At 34.2% G+C, this 23,753-nt stretch overlaps 1 protein-coding gene across 1 annotated transcript in view; it reads right to left on the bottom strand.

Annotated features, from left to right (window-relative positions):
• LOC124536216 (prolactin-releasing peptide receptor-like) overlaps nucleotides 1-23,753 on the bottom strand; it is an 88,913-nt gene that overhangs the window by 1,328 nt on the left and 63,832 nt on the right. The window contains exon 2 of the mRNA XM_047112703.1: nucleotides 3,842-5,378. Coding sequence (XP_046968659.1) covers nucleotides 3,848-5,149 — 1,302 coding nt within the window. The 5' untranslated portion in view covers nucleotides 5,150-5,378 and the 3' untranslated portion in view covers nucleotides 3,842-3,847. The remainder of the gene's footprint in view (nucleotides 1-3,841; nucleotides 5,379-23,753) is intronic.

Raw genomic sequence — 23,753 nt, 5'->3', positions numbered from 1 at the left:
TTTTCGAATAATAATAAAATTGAAATATATTCTTATCGAATATCTTCTCCGTAGAGTTTTGTGTCCTTGAATTTATAACATTGCTTAAGGAAGTTCGAATTTTGTATTAAATACAATTTTTAGTAATGTCTTCTCCATAATCTTTTGTACCTATCCTTTTAGAAAACAATTTTTGAGGAAATTTGTTTTTCGAATATAATTTCATTTAAATATATTTTTCACCCATTGTCTTTAATATCGTTGACATTTTGACTTTCCTTTTTATTATTTATTAATTAATTTGATATGTTTTAACTTTAACTGGAATAAAAGCCATTAATAATTAATGCTATTTCTAAATTGAATCAATTTGAAATTTTTGTTACTTCGAGAATTTTGTATTTAACGATCTGAACTTGAAATCGACGGTTGAAAATCCAGAAGAGAAGTGACTTATTTACATGCGGAATTTGGTTTTAAAGTCGATCAGTGTCAAAATAAATATTATAATGTAACTATGATTACATTTATACAGAAACATTACTAAAAAGTACGTATGAATATCAAAATCTGTACTATTGTATCGTGAGCCCACTATTGCAGGCCGGATCGGGTACATTTCCCGATCGCATAGGACGTAACGAATGCATACCAAATACCAATTGCATTTGATCGCGTTGAAAAAAGTTAAACTATTTTCGATACCATGAAAACAATTGAAGGTGAAATTTAATTTCAATGTCCTTAATTCTGTACTTAACTTAACTTAACTCTATACTCGTACATACATCATATTAACTTGCTTCATACTTTGGTGTTAATATTATATACGTATTTGTTTATTTATATTTAAAATTGTGTGTGGCGTGTATTACATTTATATATAATTCAAATATTATATAATTCAAAATAATTGAACCAATCCCTACATTTATTTTGTCTAAAGGTCTGCCTGGAAAAGATCACTGCTTTATCCATAAGACTGCCTTTTGCACTTCATACAACTTTTGTTACTACAAATTTTAATTCAGTTTTACATATCGGTTGGTAATAGTTAGTTAAATAATGTTATCATTAATTATTTTCCTGATAATTATATTTACATAAATATATTGCGAATATAACCTTATTTTATTTCGAACACGATTAAAAATCCTCCATCAAAATCATCATAAAAAATCGACAAAATAAGTCGTTTACTAAATATATATAAAAGCGATTTCGTTTAAATGATATACTATCTCAAAAATTTAAATTGAGTCTAATAAAATTATTAGAGGAAAAGTAAAAACAAAAATACAACGTCAGGCCTAATAAAAAACGAGGAAGTAATAATGTATGTAAAACGTGACGATCTAGGGTTGTCAACTTTTAGAAATTAAACAAAATAATAATACAAAAAAAAGTAAATAGATTATAGGGAGGAAAACTGAATAACATTCGCTTACTCTATGTATCGATAAGATTCGTTCTGATTTTAAACGAGCTGAATTAAATTAGATCCTCAACTGTTTTATGATTACACAGCTGTAATAAATACTGGCACCCGGTATGATTCATGGGAATTAACTTCTAAAAAGGCCTGAAAGATAAAAAGCGCTCGCATTTAAATGTATTCCTACAGGCTTGAAATAAACATGAGACATCTGAAAAACCTGTCTGCGGTAATGATTATTGATAGCAGTCCTTACCGAAGAGTGTCTTTAGGTTTCGCTGATATTTTATCTTCATTATTTGTATTATTAAATGCTCTCGTTGATTTATTTTCGTTTTGGTAAAATCAAATAATAGCAAATTGTTTCAGTGACCAATCATTCATGTATTGTAAAATGTTTTTTTTTTTTATTTACGAATCTATAAATTTCATCATTATATTACTCAAGCGAACGTTTACTAAATAGTTTGTTATTGTTTTGACATCGGCCGTCATAAAAATGTCCAAACTTATTTTGGCTTTTGTTGCGATGTTAGTTAAGTTTCTTGTGTCTATTAATTAATGTTTGAACTAGTTCGAACTAGTTAGTACGTCGTCACGGCAAACAGCACGACACTGTTTTATGTTTCTCTTCATCGTCACACTCAATCTTGTGTGTGTGACACAAGAGTGTGTGTGTGCGAAATATACTACTTCATTGCTACATTGTGTAACTATTTTAATACACACGTGGGAAAATAAATGTTCCTTTTTTAATTTATTTGACATCAATTTCAATGAATGACAGCTGTCGTTTTACTAACTTTTTTTTGTTAAATTATATTTATTGTATGTGTTTGACAACCCTATGTGTAAAACGTGAATATTGTGTTTATAATATCTGAGGTGACGAAGTAGATTATATAAGCAAATAGGATCTGTAAATGAATTTCATAGCCATTACGTGGATTGTGTTCTGAATTACGATTTGCATGTGTCTTATTTAAATTAAATGTAACTTTTAATAACTGTAAATTTTTATATAGATTTAAATTATTGTTATTATTGTATGCAACAAAATAAAAGGTGCCTTTTGACTAATATACTATAGTTTTATATATAGGGCTTTGTCGAGACTGTTTGATAGGTACTACCTACTCATCATATTATATTCTGTTAAGGGCGCATTTTCGATGTAAGGAGTTGTTAATATTTCGTTTAAGCTATTGAGTTGTGAGTGGTGACTATCAAGTGGCTCAGATCCATCCTCCTACATAAATTTAAAAAAAATCTATTATTTGAATGGCTATGTCTACAAATCGATCATTACGATCAAAAATGTCTATATATTTATATAAATAAAATAAATATTAATATAAGTAAAAACAAAACGATTAACAAGAAAATTGTTACTTTTTGGATATACGAATACAAAATATTTGTAAAGATAATACTTTAATAGACTAATGCTGTAACTAATTATTTTGCCGGAATTGTTATCACACAATAGTAAAAGTTTGTACAAATTAAATACGTCCTCTATTTTGGTCTGATGTCTTCTTAAAAGGAAACACTACTACATGAAATATAGGCCCTTCAAGCCAGTTTATAGGGGAATAGGATCGGCACTATATATTTCGCTTATAATGACAGCTTTTACCATAAAACTCGAAACGTACGACAATGCATGGTACTCTCTGTTGTGGACTCAGAACTTTACGAATTGATCTTCCATTGTAAATAGTGTTTTACCGTATATTTGTTCTATGTTTATCAACCTAGAAATTTGTGTTCGAATATAATCAAAACTTTTAAGAAGATTATAAAAAAGTTATTAATGAAAAATAGGCATTGCTAAGATATTATTATAATTATAAAATAGTGAATTCTTAAAGGTTGAAACATAATATATATGTGTATGAAGTATTAGTATTAATGTGTAAATATTTGTATGTAAGTTTATGGCTGTACCGTCTATATAGATGTAAAAAAAAAATCTCTCTCAGAAGAGAAGAGAAGGCTTATTAGCCGCACATTATACAACACATCAAATATTAATTTTATTTTTTATTTGTAGTATTTTTTATATGTTTGTTTTATTTCTGTGTATATACCTAATATTTCTGTGTTTTATGTTTGTGGTGTACATTAAAGTATGTTGTGTGTTAACACATTAATAATTACAAACAAACAAAAATTATAGTAAAATAAATAAGTGTACCTAATTTAAAGTGACTTATATAATGATGAAAAAAGAATATGCTCTTATCTGAATAAATAGCAAAAAAATATTAATTTATTCCAATTATAATTTAGAGAAAATTGGTTGAAAATCGATTCGTATATACATTTTATAAATACAATATTTTTGTTTAAGAATTTTATCATATTCCAAAATTAACTTTAATGATCATCTAAAGGTATCTTTTAAAACAAACGTATACTTACTAAAAATTAAAGAGCAGAAACAATCGGCTCCTTATCAGACGTCGCCATGGTCTTGTTTACAAACATATACATTTTAACACAGTCTTCATTCGGACTAGTTTTGTCCTCTGGTTTTTCATCAGGACTTATGTTTTCCCCATCATCTTCGTACACCTTTAATTTTTCATTAAACTCTATTTTATATCTAACAGAAGGTTTCGTTACGGATGTCAACAACGACTCCTGGATCGTATCGTTTCCATTGCAGGTCTTTTCCGAACGATACATCCCTGTCCTTTCGGATTGGTTGAAATTTCTCTTTGGTTTTTTTGTGACGAATGCTCCAAGACAAGGAAGTATCTGCTTGAATTCCTTGCGGAAGTTTTCGTTCAACCACGCGTAGAGGAACGGATTGTAACAAGTGGAAGACATTGCTATAAAATGTGCTATGAAGAATAAAACCATGTAGTATCTCCAGTCTTCGGCAAAGGAGTAAAAGTCACTACTTATGTTAATCAAATTCAAAGGCAGCCACGACAGACCGAATATCGCGACCATCGCTATTAGCATTCTATTTGTTCGCCTCTTCCTTTCTCTTTCTGCGTCTTCTTTTTTACTATTTTTACTGCCAGGTCTGGATTTAAGACGATCGTTCAATTTTATACTAACGCAAGTGTAACAAAATGCCATAACTATAAACGGTAGAACAAATTGCATGATAGTTGTAACAGCTCCAAACGCCTTTCGGATCTGATCCGATGGCCATTTCTCCGCACAAAAAACATCTTGAAGGGCCATGTAATAGCCGTAAGGAAATGTAACTGACAATGCGAATACCCAAATGAAAACAATTAGACCAATACATGTTTTAATTTTCATTCTAGGTTTAAATGGATATATTATAACGAAGAATCTATCAATCGCTATGGAAGTTAGTGTTAAAGTTGAAATGTAAACACTACATCCTTGTGCGTAAGGCATAATATGGCAAAGCAAGCCGCCGAATACCCATCTACCCAAGAAAGTGTAAAGAGGAGTAAATGGTACAGCAAATACACAAAGTAATATGTCAGACAAGGCGAGGTTCGTGATAAATAGATTAGTAACGGTTTGCATGGCTCGGTTTCTGATTACCGCATAGCAAACAAGGGCATTACCGAAGATACCAACTACGAAAATAATCGTGTAAGCTGTACAAAAAGCGGCTTGAATCGCTTTGTCCTCGATTGGGTCTGGCGTTGACGTGATATTATCATCTTGGCTGTTATTGCTGAAAGCGCTGTTATTGTAATTGTACCACGTTTCATTCGCTGTCCATTCGTTCTGCATAATTTGTTTGTCTATTTAATTTAGCATCATAAGCCGTCTGGGTTCGTTATGGGTACTATCATGTTGGTATATATGGTACTGTTTAAGACTTTTACTTCTAATTTGAAGATATATGCTTTTCATGCTGTTTCTTTCAATTTCAGGTAGATTTTTGTTCGCAGTTTAGTAATTAAGCGAAATGTTTCTCATCCGTATATACATTAGTTAATAATCTTCAAGTGTTCAATATCTGAAACAAAATAAAAAATATTAATAAAGAAAAAATAGTTTTTCAATATGTACATGTTTTATAACAATTAATAAAAGTGGCTTCGGTTCGGTAGGCTAGGTAAAGACTAAACAGGTCGAGTTTTATGAAGAGTCTTCTTTTTTTTTTTTTTTTTTTTTTTTATGGCATAGGAGGCAAACGAGCAGGAGGCTCACCTGATGGAAAGTGACTACCACCGCCCATGGACACCTGCAACACCAGGGGACTTGCAGGTGCGTTGCCGGCCTTTCAAAAAGGAGTAGGCTCTTTTCTTAAAGGTTCCCATGTCGTATCGGTTCGGAAAAACCGCCGGCGAAAGCTGGTTCCACAAAGTGGTTGTGCGAGGCAGAAAATGTCTGAGAAATCGCGCTGTTGTGGATTTTCGGACATCAAGGTGGTGCGGGTGAAACTTAGAATTTTGGCGAGATGTCCGAAGGTGAAATTCAGCAGCCGGGATTAATCCGAACAATTCCTCGGAACATTCCCCGTGAAAAATTCGGTAGAAGATGCAGAGTGATCCGACATCTCTACGCAAAGCCAAAGGATCAAGGAGATCGGAAAGGGCTTGATCGTCGATAACTCGAGCCGCTCTACGTTGGATGCGGTCAAATGGAAGGAGCTGGTACTGGGGAGCACCCGCCCATAGGTGAGAGCAGTACTCCATGTGAGGCCGAATTTGCGCCTTGTAAAGTTTTAGGCGATGGGCCGACGTGAAATACTGTCTCGCCTTGCTGAGCACACCGAGCTTCTTTGAAGCCAATTTGGCTTTGCCTTCCAATTGACCGCGGAACTGAACGAGGCTCGAAATATCAACGCCAAGTATTCCGATACTACCTGTAGCGGCTATCGGAATGTTCTCAAATCGTGGAGATACGACAAATGGTGTTTTTTTAGCGGTTAACGCGCAAACTTGCGTCTTTTTGGGGTTGAAATGGACTAGATTTAGCCGGCCCCAATTCGAGACTTCGTTTAATGAAGACTCGATTTCAGACACAAGTTTGTTCCGGTTCTCTTCGACGTTTTCCCGAGAAATATTAGCGCGGCCGGTGTATAAGGTGTCAACGGTACTGTCGTCTGCATAGCAATGAATGTTCCCGATTTGCAACAAATCATTGATATGCAGAAGAAACAGAGTGGGTGATAGAACGCAGCCTTGTGGAACACCAGCATTGACGAATTTTAAGTCAGAGCATGCACCGTCGACAACGACCTTGATGCTCCGATCTGCCAAAAAGCTGGTAATCCAATTGCATAATTTCCCGGGAAGCCCATAGGAAGGAAGCTTCGAAAGAAGCGCTTTGTGCCATACACGATCGAAGGCCTTCGCTATGTCCAAGCTGGCTGCTAATGCCTCCCCCTTGCTCTCAACTGCTTCAGCCCACCTGTGAGTAAGGTAAACTAGAAGATCACCGGCTGACCGACCCCGACGGAAACCGTACTGGCGGTCGCTAATCAGCTGGTTCACCTCTAGATACCGCAGGAGCTGGCAGTTTATAAGGGACTCCATTATCTTGGAGAGCAAGGAGGTGATGGCTATAGGCCTATAATTGGACGGGTCTGAGCGGTTGCCTTTTTTAGGGATCGGATGCACCAAAGCTGTCTTCCAGGAATTCGGGACGACGCCTAATGTGTAGGATTGCCGGAAAAGACGCGTTAAGACCGGTGCCAACTCGGGAGCACATGTCCGTAGCACGATTGGAGGGATACCATCGGGTCCGCTCGACTTATGAATGTCCAAGGAAAGAAGTGCTTTACGAACTGCACTTTGCCGGAATTTAACCTCCGGCATCGTGGTATCACATCGCGGAATTGTTGGTGGAGATTTTCCTTGGTCATCCAGAGTCGAGTTCGACGCGAAGAGAGAGCCTAAAAGATCAGCTTTCTCTTTCGCGGTATGGGCCAATGACTCACCGTCTCTGTGCAGAGATGGAAAAGATGGCTGACAGAAATTCCCTAAGACAGCCTTAGCGAGAGACCAGAACGCTCGTGTTCCTGAAGGGAGACGCACCAGTCTCTCGCCAATTCTGCCAATGTACTCCGTCTTCGCCCTAGCAATTACGTTTTTGAGGGACCTAGAGGCAGAGTTGTATTCCTTTTTAAATGCGCTGGTATTTACATCACGAGACGCAGATGCATTAGCCCAGGCTTGATAGCGTTCCCACTTTCGGCGTGATGCCGTTTTGCAGAAGCGACCAAACCAAGGCTGGGACTTGCCACCGATGGGTACTGCAGAGTAAGGAATGAATAGTTCCATACCCTGAAGCACCACATCGGCAACAGAGTCAGCAGCAGCGTTCGGATCATCCGGCGAGAAACAAATCTGCCCCCATGGGTAAGATGCAAAAAAAGACCGCATCCCATCCCAATCTGCTGACTTGTAGTGCCATACTCGGCGGCACCCAACAAAGCGAGGCCGTGAGTACCGCACAACCGGCACTGTACTCCGGACGAGACAGTGGTCAGACGAGCCCAGAGGGGGATCGACGATAACCTGATAGCCATCCGGATGTGAAGTCAGCAGAAGGTCCAACAGGGAAGGTGTATGATCCTCCACATCCGGTATTCGCGTTGGCGAGTTGACCAGTTGTGTCAGATCATATGCTAGAGCGAAGTCCAGAACAGATCTACCCGCATGATCGGTGGTGCGTGAGCCGAGCCATTCTGCGTGGTGAGCATTAAAGTCACCCAGAATAATGATCTCTGCGGATGGAATCTGCTGAAGCACGGAATCTGTAGCCATTTGGACGTGCTCAACCAGTCGGTCGGTTTCGGCATTACCGCTATGGGACCTATAAAGGCACGCATAGATTCGCGGATGGTCATCGCAGTCTACACGCAGCCAGATAATCGATAGGTCCTGTCCTTCAAGGCTGCCGAGGCGTCGAGAACAGATATCATCTCTGACGTAAACGCATACTCCAGCTCGTGGTATAAAGGAATGTTCCAATTTGTACCCAGGGTACGAAAGAAAAGTCGTATCGGCAGGAGAAGATATCTGGGTCTCGGTTAGAAAGAGCAAGGCCGGCTTCGCCGTTTCCAGATGGTAGTGAACGGCGTTGAGGTTGGAGTTGAGTCCCCTTATGTTGCAGAAGTCCACAGCGAGGGTGGTAGGGGTTGCCTTATGATGCCTGCTCCGCTTGCCCCGAACAGTGGCGAGCGCAAAATTGCCCCCCCCAGAATTCGGAGGGCAGCCTGGGCATCCATGCTCAGGTGGTGTATGTCCTGAGCATGGATGCCCAGAGAGGGATTCTCCACCGCTGTCGCTGATGGTACCCTCCTGGGGTAATTTAACCAAATTCTGCACAACCATCAAGTTTTGGGGGGGAGGGGGATTGGGCCTCCGGAACTCTCACTTACCGGACGAAACGCGGTAGCATAACTACCACTTTACGCCGATTTTAAGTGAGAGAGTGGTACTTCCCCGGGCGTGCCGGCCCATTCGGCTGTAACCCGAAGGTATACAGCGTGGCACTACCACTTTTTTGTCTTCTACAAACATATTTACTGTTACTGTACTGTATAAAAGGCCTTTACACTTTCACACTTTTATTGTAAAATAATTTGCATAAAGAAAATCGCAATGGAAAAAAAAATCGGTTCAGATTTTATTTTAAATTTGAAGTACTAATTTGTATTAAACCTCTTTCATTGTTCCGAATTCTTTTTTTCGAATTGTGGTATTTTATTCGCAATGAAAACGTCAAAATTACCTATCACTATTAAATTTATCATCCTTATTAATAATAAATGCCACGCGTCTGTTTCTGTATTACAAACACACGACTAAACAGACGAATTATTCCTAGGAAATGGCTTATTTAAATCAATCATCAACGTATTAACATATAAAATATTTATACGAGTGAAGTATTTTCGTTTGTGCAGATTCGTCTAGGCTATAAAGTATTTATTTATAAAAAAGGAAGTAATAATATGTTGTTGAAAATCGAAAAGATGAATGACTAAGTATAACAATTAAAAGGGAAATAACATATTGGTGCCCAAGATTGGTAACGCATTGGATTATTTCTACATCTCCCATATCTATGAGCAGTGGATATAGCGTATCATATAAAAAATCATAAGCAAAAACTAGTATTTCAACTATTATTTTAATAAAAAACATTTCTGATTTTTGTCACTTTAAGTTGTATTCACTTACCTATAAGTCATGATACGTTCCATCTAACGAGCGATCACTGTACAAATGATTAGCTAATCTAAACAAGTGCATCTTTACGCCGGATTAAACGGCCGTAAAGATAGCAAGTTGTCAACTAAATTACTGAGTTGTTAAGGAAATTTACATATTCGTGCAAATTATATAACGCTTTAGTTAACACTGTAAATTACTCTGTCAACTAAATCGTCGTATTAAGCTTCGTATTGTATTAAGTGATATATCATTCGTTCAATTTCAGAAGCAATATATAATACTAGTACATAAGACTGATATCAAATGAATGGGAATCAGTTTTGAAATTGGAATTCATTCAGCTGCATCTGTTTTAAATGAACTTAATACGAAGTTTATAATTAAATATCTGTAATGATTGTTCTATTTTCAAAAATGAGCTGTTATTTGATTTATCACGAAAATTAATAAAACAGACAAATCAGCCAATTCATGGCAATTGGACATTAATTATATAAATATCAACACTGCAAGAAATATTAATTATTATGTTAAGAACGTAAACTGTAGAAATTAAGATATTGTGCCTATTTGTATATGAAATAAAAATATTTAGTGCCAGAAGAAGTTAGGAGTGAGGAAACTACTCTGATGGGCTTGAATAATGATCTTTTTTATGGTATAGGTTGGCGGATGAGCAAATGGGTTATGGCAATGGGTACTTGTTGGTAAGTGGTTATCACCTTCATTAGACAATAGTGTTATAATAAATATTAAACATTCAATTCATCGCCAATGCACCATCAACCTTGGTAACTAAGATGTTATGTCCCTTGTGCCTGTAGTTACACTGGCTCACTCACCATTTAATTTGGAACACAACAATACTGAGTACTACTTATTGTTGGTTAATATCTCTGGGTGTTGTTACCTGGCGGTTCTGAACAAAGTCCAATTAACAAAAACCTACGAGCTAAAATATTCTTCAGCTTAATAGCTACAAAAAATTCTTAAGCAAAGTTTATCAAAATGACTTTAATTAATGAACAATGAATCATGATTTATCGCCAAGTCATTTTATTATCACAAACCGGCATTGTTTACGTTGCGATAGATGTAAACGTTTATCATTGTAATGAGAAACAATCAAAAGTTACTCTTGTCATGAATTGCAGACTAATGATCTTAAGTTCATAATTACATCGTAACAACTACGTCATATATTGATAAATTAATATGTTGTAAATGCGATTGATTTATTGATATGGGTTTCTTGGCACTTCAAAGACGAGTTAGAAGTTCAAAGTTTATTATATTAATACGTTGTTTTAACAATTATAAAGTGAATGTTGTTCAATTAATTAATAAGTTAGCTTAACTAATACAATCGGGCTAAATTGAAACAACTTTGTTAAAATGTTTTGCAAATAAAGTTTAAGCATATTTGTAATATACAGAAAATAATTCCTTGTAGAGTAAATTGCCGATAGCGTAATATTTATCCATATTATCTTAAATTTTATTACTTTTATTATTCGGCGATTTTTTTTGTTTTCTTTTTCACGAGTTGATTTTAATCGCTCAATTGTTAATATAAAAATCGATTTAAAAAATCGTTTTCATGAAAGGCTAATTTTTTTTAAATCGATTTTCCCTGTCTGAACATATATACTATAAAAATCAAATAAATTTTAATTAATTTATTCGATTTTGCCAATTAATATTAGTTACATAGTATAAGTCACATTACTCATTTTTTGATCATAACCCTTTAAGCGTCTGGGTCGAAGCAATTATAAATGAAGTTCGATCAGACAAGCAAATGTAATATTAACAAAGACTGAACATTGTATGATCAGTGAAGTCGGTAACGTCAATCACTGCGATATTTGATTAATCACGGCCAACAAATCGAGAATATATCCCAATCTTAGTTTTATATTTTCAATTGTGGACTTGACTGTACACTTATTGATTTTAGATGTACAATCAAAGATACCATTATCTCACTAATGTTCTTTTTATACTTATTGAAATGGGTACACTCAAAAACACAAGGTATTTTAATACGGCACACAGAAATGTAGTAGTATTAGATATATCGCGTTTTTACTACATAAAGGATTGTGTAGATGTTGTAAAATGTGTTGGAAAAGCGTTCGTTGATTTCTATGAAGGATAAGTTTTAAGAGAATAATTCAATTATTGTATTTCTTAATTAATGGAAATAAATGGCGGAAAAGTGAAACTATTGACTTACTTTCCGATTCCTCTCGATAAAATCTACATTCCGAACCAGTCGTACCTTTAATTTAAGTTAATCATGTGTAAAGTAAAGTCAGTCTGTAAATTTCCCACAGCTGGGCTAAGGCCTCCTGTCCTATTTAGGAGAGGGTTTGGCACATAATTGACACATGCAGGTTTCCTCACGATGTTTTCCTTCACCGCCAAACATGAGATGAATTATAAGCACATATGTATTTAGTGGTGCTTGCCTGGGTTTGAACCCGAAATTATCGGTTAAGATGCACGCTTTCTAACCCCTGGGCCATCTCAGCTCTTTAATCTGTTTAAATAAAGTATATTTTGAGTTTATTATTATAGCGTTATTACTAGTTATGTAATAATTGGTATTATTCTGGCAGTGTGTACCGTAGGTACATTTAATTTGCAAGCCGAGTGTTGTAATTGAACAAACAGTGTTGTGTTGGCACGCGATATACAGATTATAAACAGCTTATATTTATTTCGTTATTTTCATATAAAAAAATGTATATTTTTTTTATATGAAAATAACGAAATCACCAATATGCCATTACGTTTTTATCTATAGCACATTAAACTATTTTTGTATCGAAACTGTATCGTTCTTTATTTAAATATTTGTTTCTGTTTTCCAAATAAAATTAAAAGCAGCCGCAGTTCGTTTTTTTAAAATAAGATTATTAAAAATAAACATAGTTAAGAAAATTTTCTTTGGCACAAAGTGTGACTGAATTAAAAACTTTTCCAATTTTCTTTCTGTCTACGTACTCAGTAACATAAAACTCGGAAAAGTGATTCGAATAAATACAGGAAATAAAATAGTTTTTATTAGCCGATGAAAACGGATAAATAAGAAGTGTTAAAATAAGTAAACCTTAAAAATGAACTACTATTTGTTTTACTGTTATTCTAAATCTCATTACAGTTGAGACATTCGAAATTCAAATATAAATTATTTGACAACTCTACCCATATCCAAAATACATTGGTACACGGGATTTTTTTTAATTAGGAATCATTGTATCCAAGGACAAAGGCATGTGACGATAGAGCCTAAAAAAGTATATTATAGTTATCAGTTCGTAAATCAGCGACGTCATATTTGCCAGTGTAAGTTTTAGCCAAAATAGTTGATGTAGGCTTAGGCTCTGTTTAAAACATGTGTCGGCGGTATAGATGACAAGTGACATGGATCGTATACTGGCTTATGTTACTATCAACATGCCCCAGTTGATATAAATTATTTTTGAACTTTAACAGTAATAACCTTAGGCGATGATGAAATTGAGAATTGTTTCTTACGTTTGTTAGTCATAAGTAAAATTTAATAGATATATTTCGTCATAATATTGTGCGTACGTACGTACATAATAATTTAGTATGAGTACTGAATAACATTGAGTAAGCTGGGCCACTGCAACTACAAGTACTAGAAACGAAACGTCTTAACTCCCAAGGTTTGTGTTTCATTGATTATGTAACAATTGGTTAATATTCTTTACAGCGCCAATATCACAAGTTGTTGGTGATCATATGGCTAATCTACCCTTTCACCTTCCCATAAAATATTATAATATATTTTAATAAAAAAATGTAAATCGTTACATAATGAACAAAATTTATCCTATTATTTTCCACAAGATTACAATCTATCAAAGGTGTTACATTAAAAATTATTTTCATAATTTTAACTTTTTTTATAATTATATAAAACGTCAAAAAAGTGTCAATTCGCTAAATTCCGTGCCATTGACCCACTTCCCACTTAATTTATGTCGGTGTTGCTAGTATAACGCTTCAACTTGGCATTTTCTATAACTTTAATTAATAAAATAAATTACATTTATTTTAAAGGTGCATTAAAACAATTATTAAAATAAGATTTTAATCATCTAATTCGCTTGCTGAATTTGATTAGAGGTCATTTTACATCGTTTCAGATTAATTTAATAGCTGTCTTCCAGTTTAAAGGTTAGTTCTTCGATGTAGGTGTCGGAGTCTAGTTATGATAAATTTACTTTGCCTCATATTTGGCTTTTCTTAATTTTAATAATTATTCCAAAATTATTTCCTTGATTTAATTATGGATATAATTCCTTTTTCATTAAGGGTATGTTGGTAGTGATACTGGTCACACTCGCTAACCTTTCAAAGGTTCGTGAACTTTCGATTTCGTTGTTTTTGAATTTTGGAACTATCGGCTTCACACCGAATCCAAACTTTTAATTCGTTATACTGAATATATCGGTGAGTTGTCTTAATAATTGAGTTTCTTAATTTGTGGTTGTTTAGTATTCAGTGCTTTAATAGCAGTTGTCTTTTCAGAATTTATATTAACAATGAAGTTTTGAAGTTTGACAGAACTTTATATCATGTTTACCGACTCGTAAGAAATTGTAAGTCTTTAATTCTTGTTTTTGATTAAATGCATTGGTTTACAATTCGAAAAGTCGTAGTCATGTGTAAATTGTGGTTTCCAGTGACCCTTTGAAATGGTTCTCCGGAGTTGAGATCGTCAATTTGTGTAAGCAGGACTTTGAACCTCCAGAAGGTAAATTCGGCTTACATCTCTCGTTAAAGGTATTTATCGTTTGCTTATTTGCTTAACTTATTGAACCTGTATATTTCGTATTACAGGAGGTTTTTTTTTTAATCGGATTTACCCACCACGTGGACTTCTTGAATGGAAATATTAAGAGTGAACGGCTCCAAGTTCCTGGTTGAGTGTGCCCAGATAGCGGCTGGTGCAACTCCAAGGACGGCAGGCCTGTTCCCTAAGCTGTTGTTGGTATCCACGTGTAGCTGGAAACTTTGGTGATGTACCCCCTTTCATTATATTATAAATTTCGTTTACACCGGTCTGGCGAACGGTGTATTCTTTCAAACCACATCAACTAGTTTATTCGTCAGTGGCGCCTAATTTTCAACCTTAAATGTTTAGATTAGTAACATTGAATTTTCAAGCTTGCCTTTTGTCCCAAGTGACCCACGCTGAGTCTAGCTGGCATAATTTTTTTATAATAGTCATTATAAGAAGTAACATAAGTAACTAGTAAATTAAGTAATTGGTTGTTTATAATACTATGTTACTGTGCATTAAAAATTTTATAACCGAATATTGTTTCTTTATACCCACCACCGGAAAGGTAACAAAGGTAACTTTAGTTTGTACACATTATATTATTATCGATCTATTATAAGTTTTATTGTGTATTGAATCACTATGCACAATCTCTCAACAGTTTCCAATCTCGCGAGATTAGATTATTATTTGCTGTCTGTCTGCACTGTCTTTACTCTTTTACATACTTTTGATATGATATAACATCCACTGAAAACTAGCGTTACTGTAAAATCCTCAATATCAATCTGAGTGAAGTGAAAAGTGAGAAGAGCGTCTTTAAAAATAATTGATTCTAGTATTTATTTTTAATAAAAAATTTATTGCCAAATTATTATTTAAATACTTTTATTTCAAAATCAAAATAAATTTTATTCAAGTGGGCTTTTACAAGCACTTTTGAATCGTCATTTTACGATTAAGTGAAGCTACCATCAATTCGGAAAGTAAATTCTACCGAAAAGAACCAGCACGAAACCCAGTAGTTACTCTTTTTTAACATTTATAAGGTTCACTATATAATATAAATAATTAAACCCTCTATCGTTTTCAGCTGCGCAGTAACTTGATAAATAAGTCCGAAACGAAGAAACTATTTTGTTGACTTTGTTTTTGACGTAGGTAGCGTGTCACGTATGAAAACATAACGTAGACTAGGGACTGACGTTGAAAAAGGTTAATTTATTTTACAAATACAAATATCACAGTTGATCTAGCAGCACCTTATTTAAAGCTAAATATATCGAGATTCCAAATTTAAATCTTGGGTCGATAAAATTATTTGTGTGCATCAGGCTACTACGAACTACAAAGTGTGTAGTTATTTATTTAATTGTTTATCTCATTTTGTAGTTTATCGTAAAAGTTATTGTTGTGGCTTATGTTACTACTTCTCCTTGTGATTACATCAGCTATCTGCCAGAAAAAGTCCTATAAAAATCGGTTCAGCTCTACCAGAGATTAGCCGGAACAAACAGAAGAAATATTTTTCAAAAAAATTACTATTATATACTATTTAGTTGATATTTTAATAGTATCATGTAATCGCACACAAACAAATGCCAACAATGTTGTATACCCCTGTAAAGGCAAATCATACTGGATTGTATATTTAGTGCATTATAATATTGTGTTAGTTATTATGATAAGGCGATGGTATATTTTAATAATAAATAAATAAATAGGTATATATTAAGTACCTTTAACTTATGTTCCCTTCCATCACAAATGAATGCCGAACAATTTATATACTCGTGTAAACAACGTAACTAGTAAATGTAGATGCGACTGTATTTGCCACAGCAGTTGTGGATGACTTCTTATTTGTACTAAAATATCCTCGGGTTTAGTGGGTTTCCGCACAGAAACAGGAAAACCTTTATCGAAGCGATATACTATTAACGGAAATTAGCTTCGAAGTTGTGCGAATTTGTAGCCGGAGTTGAATGTTTGTCCTTTGAAATTGTAGGAATGAATTTATTTTATTGAAGGTTGAACTGTATACTATCCTCTATTTAAGATTTTATTGCTTACGTTGTCAGGAACAGGTATAGTGGTCCAAAATACGACATACATATATTAATATATTAATCACAAAAATGGGCTTTAAATCAGCTTGTATTTTCAGGTACCAATTGCTCCTAAGACATTCTCACGATAAACAGCAATACTGAGTATTGCTGTTTATCGTGACTATGGCTGTGATCGCACTAATGAAATGAAAAGGCACAAGGGACATCTCAGACTTAAGGTTGACCGCCAAAATTGGCGAATATTTTATTTTTTAATTGTATATTATATCATATATATGCTTGGCGGTTATGGTTTGATGACATAATCCTCGTCAATATTTAGGTAATTTATTGATCCAATTCAATTTGGCCTTATTCTATCTATTGAGTAAAAAGAATAGGCTTGGCTATTAAACACTCAGGAATAATTATGAAATTCGAAAGATTTCTATGGCGTTCATTATTTTGAATTGGTTGGATCTGTTGGTTTAATTAATTGCTTCGTGGTTTGAAATAAGTGCTTTCGATGATCAAAGCTGGATCGACATTCTGGAACCTATTTTTGTCTATTTTTGTAACTAATTACTCGTTCGATATTCATTTGGCAAGTCCTCAAAGAGTATGTTTGTCATGACGAATAACATTTTGCAGAGTCAAAATTACACTGACCATTCTAGCCATGAACTCATGAAGTAGGCCAGCACTCTGTTTACTGGATTAAGAGCTGCGTACACTAAAGTGTTTTGTGATAAGATAAGGGCACAAAAATGTGGTCAGGAAGTTAGATGTGTCCTATATCGAATGCTTTATAGTAGTTTATAGTTGATTTTGCAAACTGTATTTCAATGTATAAAAAAGGTATGTTTCCGGTAAGAACGAAGTTTCTTTCGCTATACATTTATTCGAGATGTCTAGATGATAAATAATTAATTTAACAAAAAAGTTAATATTAATCTTAACAGTATTAGTTAGTCCTAATTATATCAGCTACCTGCCAGTGAAAGTCCCGTCACAATCAGTCCAGCCGTTCCAGATTGGAAGGAACACATAGACAGAGAGACAGACAAAAATGGTAAAATATATTATTTTGGTATATATACCGTGTATAGATACCGTGTATCATATGCTTTTAGTAAAATGCGGTTATTTTAATATTACAATTCAGCATTCCAATTTTATTACACGTATTTAATTAAATAATATACACAATGGAATAAGTTGATACCGTATGAGAATAATAAAGTGAAAAAAGAAACATTAAAAATCACACGTGAATTTCATCTGATATTATTTAAAAATTATTGTGATAATAAAAAGGAATATCTATTTTATTCGTTTTTTATTTTAATCGTATAGGCGGTGTTCAAAACAAAAAACTAACTTTTTAACAATTTTTTCATTTTATTTTTAGCGGTTGATTTAACGTTCTGATATGTTGTGCTATAAAGTTTATCGAAATTATATCGATACATTTATTACATTTCCTCTTATTGAAACATAAATTCAAACATTAATATACAAAATGTAATTGATTGCTACTACTTCACGTTTCAATTAATAATAGTAACTTTTCATTTTCATTCCATATACCCTATATCAATCAGTCTCTATTTAGTTTTATTTATTTAGTTTTATTTAAATACACAGATCTCAATTTTTTAAGCAAATCAAAACAACAAAATATCGATGATATTATAAAAGAATGCTTCAGATTCCCTAGATATTCTTATCTGTTATCTGTGTGCGTTGAATAACTGTAGTCTATACGGGATAACTCATCCTAATTTATGGATGTGTTTTTCTATTCGATAATATATTTGTGTTGGTACTTGTTTATGTGTGTGTTAAGATTTGTTTGAATATAATCTTATACAAAATGTCTTTGTAGTGGTTATAAAGAGTTGAACTCATACTTATAATAACATCTTACGGTATGACATCTGTAGCTTAGTGGTTATACTACGATACGATTGCGAGATTCTGATATCAAAAATTGATAGTATCAATAAAACAAAATAATAGGGTATTTCTATCAGGCAACTTTCATTAGCATCCTGTAGTTTGAAAGTGGAATAAAGTTTGGCCATGCGTCCAAGTTATGAGTATTGGAATAAGGAGCGCATCTTTCCTAGCTGACATTCTTGGACTAAAGTATCTTCTGCGCTGTCTCCAACTATTCCTCCTTGACAGCTGCCGCCGACCTTGGAATCGATCACAAACTTTTTTTTTATGGAATATGTTGGCGGACGAGCATATGGGCCACCTGATTGTAAGTGGTCACCATCACCCATAGACAATGACTGATGAGTGGCTGGTACCTACCCAGACGGGCTTGCACAAAGCCCTACCACCAAGTAAACGTGGTTTTTAGTTCAAAATTTTGTAAATATGAATTTATTTTGTATATAATATACATGAAATGGGATTCGATAACGGCACGGGTGAAAATATGACAAAATAAATTCTTATTTACAAAATTTTGAACTAAAATCCACGTTTACTTGGTGGTAGGGCTTTGTGCAAGCCCGTCTGGGTAGGTACCAGCCACTCATCAGTTATTCTACCGCCAAATAACAGTACTCAGTATTGTTGTGTTCCGCTTCGAAGGGTGAGTGAACAAATTCAAAATCTCTTTTATTAAAGTCGGGTTATAAAATCAGCTCTTAATAATCAGCAGCAGTCATATAATCTGCAGAATATCTTCTTACTTATACAAAAAGTTTTCATTTCTTTATTCATTTGATGTATCTTCACAGAAGTGTTGTATGTGCATATTACATATATCTTATTCATAATTTTGTATTATGTGTTATTAAAAAAAACCGTCCGCGAAACGTTTTTTGTACTTCCAGACTGTATCTATCTAATTTTTTTTTGATTGCATATTTTTATCTTTTGAACTAACAAATTTTTACTTTCATATAACTAAATTGTGGATAAAAATATGAATTACAGTAATAGATAATATTAATACGTTTTTTTTTATATTATCGAAGACCTTTTAGAGATTATAGATAGAGATAGACACAAAATAATTCACTTCATAGAAATCTAATTTAATAATCAACGTGTTAATTTGCTTACAATAATATTTATATTGGATATCAGATGATTACCGATGATAAGGTTGGAGTTATCGTATTCTTGTTAATACTTAGTATAAACAGTGTGGCACGCATCGATTGCTTCAATAGTCAAAGCCACTAGAGCATATATAGAGAGAGAGGCCAGGTCTTACAAGAAAACAACAACAACAACAACAACAGCCTGTAAATTCCCACTGCTGGGCTAAAGGCCTCTTAGAGAAGGTTTGGAACATATTCGACCACGCTGTTCCAATGCGGTTTGGTGGAATGCACATGTGGCAGAATTTCTATGAAATTTGTAACCTGCAGGTTTCCTCATGATATTTTTCTTCACCGCTGAGCACGAGATGAATTCATAAAGACAAATTAAGCACATGAAACAGCAGTGCTTGCCTGAGTTTGAACCCACAATCATCGGTTAAGATGCACGCGTTCTAACCACTGGGCCATCTCGGCTTTCCAGGTCTTACAACTAAAAGAATTTTTTGAAAAAATTCCTTTGAGTTTCAATTATCAAAGGCATTACACTTGAACACTGTTTAGTTGTGTCGAATTTACTGTATCTTTTTATGGGAGCGATAAGTCAATTCTGGGCCGGTGTTTGCTAACACATTTTTGCGTATGTTTGCATATTTAGTTAGTCTTTCCTCAGGATATACTGTCGTGGCTTATATCGATCAGAGACGTTTTTAAACTAAAATTATTATTTGTTTTTATATTAATTTACCATAATTGTGTCGTTACCGACACCAATTAATCTGATAATACTATTCATATATTGAATATTGAAGATATCTTAATAGAAATTTGGAGAGTCTCAAGGTTAAACAAGTTAAACAGTCTTAAGGGGAGACCTGTTGTTGACGAGGCATCGCGTACAATGGACCGGGACCTCTTGAATAGCTCAATTTATGGTTAAAGATCTTTATTCTCATAAGAACATACATAGGTTCACTTACATACGATTAAATAATGTTAAACACATACATTGATATTTGATACATGGAATGACTAGTGCTACTTAATATTGTCTAATATATATTTTTTAAGTTAATTTTTAAAAGTATTTAAACATTCACATTATTTTATGTAGTTCGGCAAATCATTATAGAAAACACTCGTAACGGCTCAGTCCGACGTCTAGAGCTCAGGCGGTCGAGTCGAATCTACCGACTATAGGAATTGAGGGTCAATTTGAGTCACATTATAAGTTTTTATTATTGTTACTTCTGTAAGCAAGTAAAATAAAATAATACATTCGGTTTAATAATCTTCTTCGACTTTAAAATTGTTTAGGTCTGAAAATGTAATGATTTTTATAAATGTATGCTATTTTCTTTTATCACTTAAAACTTAAAAAACCTTTTGAAAGCGTGTATTCATTTCCTAAAATAAGCCTTTATGAAACCTCAAAAATCCTATTTAATATAATCTGTGTAATAAGAGTATTTAAACTTTTTAGATGCAATTAAAACTAAGTTTGGGATACAACGCAATTTTCTGAAACTATTTAATATTAGTAAAATACACAGATTCATCAAATTTTCTCATTTGTGCAGAGCGTTTCTAAAATCCCAATAGTTCTAATGACTTTCCAAATTTAAAGCATTATTTTATAATATTATCTATAACTTTTATTTACCAAATATATGTATACCAAAATAAAGGAAATATACATATACAAACATGAACTCCTAATTTTTTTTATTTCATTCAACAAGGATTTATTTTGTATAATTAAATCGCGATTTTTACAAATAAAGCATTTAGAAAATAATATAATAATGATATATGCGAATTTGTCCTTTGCATGTAGGTTTAACTTATACATTTTCACGTAACGAAGTCGTTAAAGGAAACGTAATAGATCTTTTTAACTCGTCCTGTATCAGAATTGTCAACTTGGACTATAGGAAATAATTCATGAAATTTGCATCAGTATTTGTGCACGCACACTATTATAGCTCAGGTTGTATATCTGTTTTGCATAATTTGTTCAAGACTACATCAGTAATAAAACGTCATTTAACACGCTTTCATACACTATCACTTAGTTTAGTTGGTTCAACGTGTACCAGTAACAGGCCGTAAGTATCTCATTACGAGGCAAGAACTCTTGTCAGTTTGAAGGATCCTAGGTTGAAGCGGTTGTTCTATTTGGGTTTGGCAAATGGTTGGCACATTTTCATTTCTTTGTTTCATTGCACACGAGGTTTATAATAAAGTAAATTATGTGGGTATATTTTTATGTTTATATGATCGGCGTCAATATTGCGGGACAAAATTTGTCACACACGAGAAGAAAATTAGTTTAAGGAGTATACGATATTCTCATCATTATATAGTACAAAACAAAGTCTCTTACCGCTGTCTGTCTGTCCCTGTGTATGCTTAGGTCCTAAAAATTACACATCGATTTTTGATGCGTTTTTTAGTTGATAGAGTGATTCAAGAAGAAGGTCTATTGCATAATATAAACAAAATATAATAGCGAAACACTGATAATTTTAGATATCTCTAAAGTGATATAAAAATAAACACATTTCTTGCGCTCACATTAAAAACGCTGGCTGAACCTTACGAGGTAGATCAAAATAATGTAATATTGTATTGTAAACTTTAAAAAGGCTTTCAAAAAATACTGTGACGACGAAGTGAAGATTTTGAGCTGATTTAAAAAAAAAACAGCATTAATCTATGACCAATTAAGTACCTAATATTATGGCAGATTGGAGCATCAAGATCGTTGTCGATGGTGGTGTTCCACGAGGCTGCGTTCTATCACCCACTCTGTTTCTTCTGCATATCAATGATTTGTTACAAAGCGGGACCATTCACTGCTGTGCAGACGACAGTACCGTTGACACGTTATACACCGGCCGTGCTAATATTTCTCGGGAAAATGTCGAAGAAAACCGGAACAAACTTGTGTCTGAAATCGAAAATCGAAACTAGGGCCGACTAAATCTAGTCCATTTCAACCCCAAGAGGACGAAAGTTTGCGTGTTAACCGCTAAAAAAACACCATTTGTATCTCTACGATTTAAGAACATCCCGGTAGCCGCTACAGGTAGTATCGTCATACTTGGTGTTGATATTTCGAGCCTCGTTCAGTTCCGCGGTCAATGGAAGGTATCCAACGTAGAGCAGCTCGAGTTATCGACGATCAAGCCCTTTCCGACCTCCTTGATCCTTTGGCTTTGCGTAGAGATGTTTCAACTGTCTGTTTCAACACAACATCTTCTACGGATTTTTTCACGGGAAATTTTCCAAGGAATTGTTCGGATTAATCCCGGCTGCTGAATTTTACCTTCGGACATCTCGTCAAAGTTCGAAGTTTCTCCCGCACTACCTTGATGTCCGAAAATCCACAACAACGCGATTTCTTAGACAATTTCTGCCTCGCACAACCACTTTGTGGAACCAGCTTTTGCCGGCGTTTTTTCCGAACTTATACGACATGGGAACCTTCAAGAAAAGAGCGTACTACTTCCTCAAAGGCCGGCAACGAACCTGCAAGCCCCCTGGTGTTGCGGATGTCCATGGGCGGTGGTAGTCACTTTCCATCAGGTGACCCTCCTGCTTGTTTGCCTTAACTACGTCATAAAAAAAATTGTGATCTTTTACAGCATGTACTTAATGAAATATTTTCGAAGATATCACAGATTTTAAGATACGGGGAAATAACAGTTTGCATTGTCTAAAGACAAAAAATTATGAACTTTGTATATGACAAATTGTACTATCAGTATTGCACCCGTGTGAAGCTGACACTGGTCGCTAGTACTACACTATAAAACTACTGGACTGAAGAGTAATATCGTATAATAAATATTTATGAGCGTAGTTATATCTTGCGTTATCATATCTCTAGTAATTTCTTCGGAAATTTTACAAATCCTATTTACTGAGAACAAATAAAAAATGAGCATATAAATTTTAAAATTGAATTTATAACCTTAAAGGTAAGTTTACATTGTTTTTGAAACCATTATAAAGGCCTGTTAACACATGAGTACTTCGATGCGAGTAACCTATTGGCGCAAACGGAACACATGCATATTAAATTTGGTGGCAGAATAAGTGGTTGGTATTTTCTTTGGTGGTAGGGATCTGTGTAACTCTTGGGCCATTTGGTGGTAAGTGATCACCCAGAGCCACTGGCGCAGCGAGAAATATTAATCATTCTTGACATTGACCAATACAAGATAATATAGATCATAAAAAGACGTGGAAATA

This window comes from Vanessa cardui, chromosome 16 (genome assembly GCF_905220365.1).
Source record: "Vanessa cardui chromosome 16, ilVanCard2.1, whole genome shotgun sequence".
Lineage (NCBI taxonomy): Eukaryota > Metazoa > Arthropoda > Insecta > Lepidoptera > Nymphalidae > Vanessa > Vanessa cardui.
Note: the sequence above shows the minus strand (reverse complement) of the source record. Positions and strands in the feature narration are given on the sequence as shown.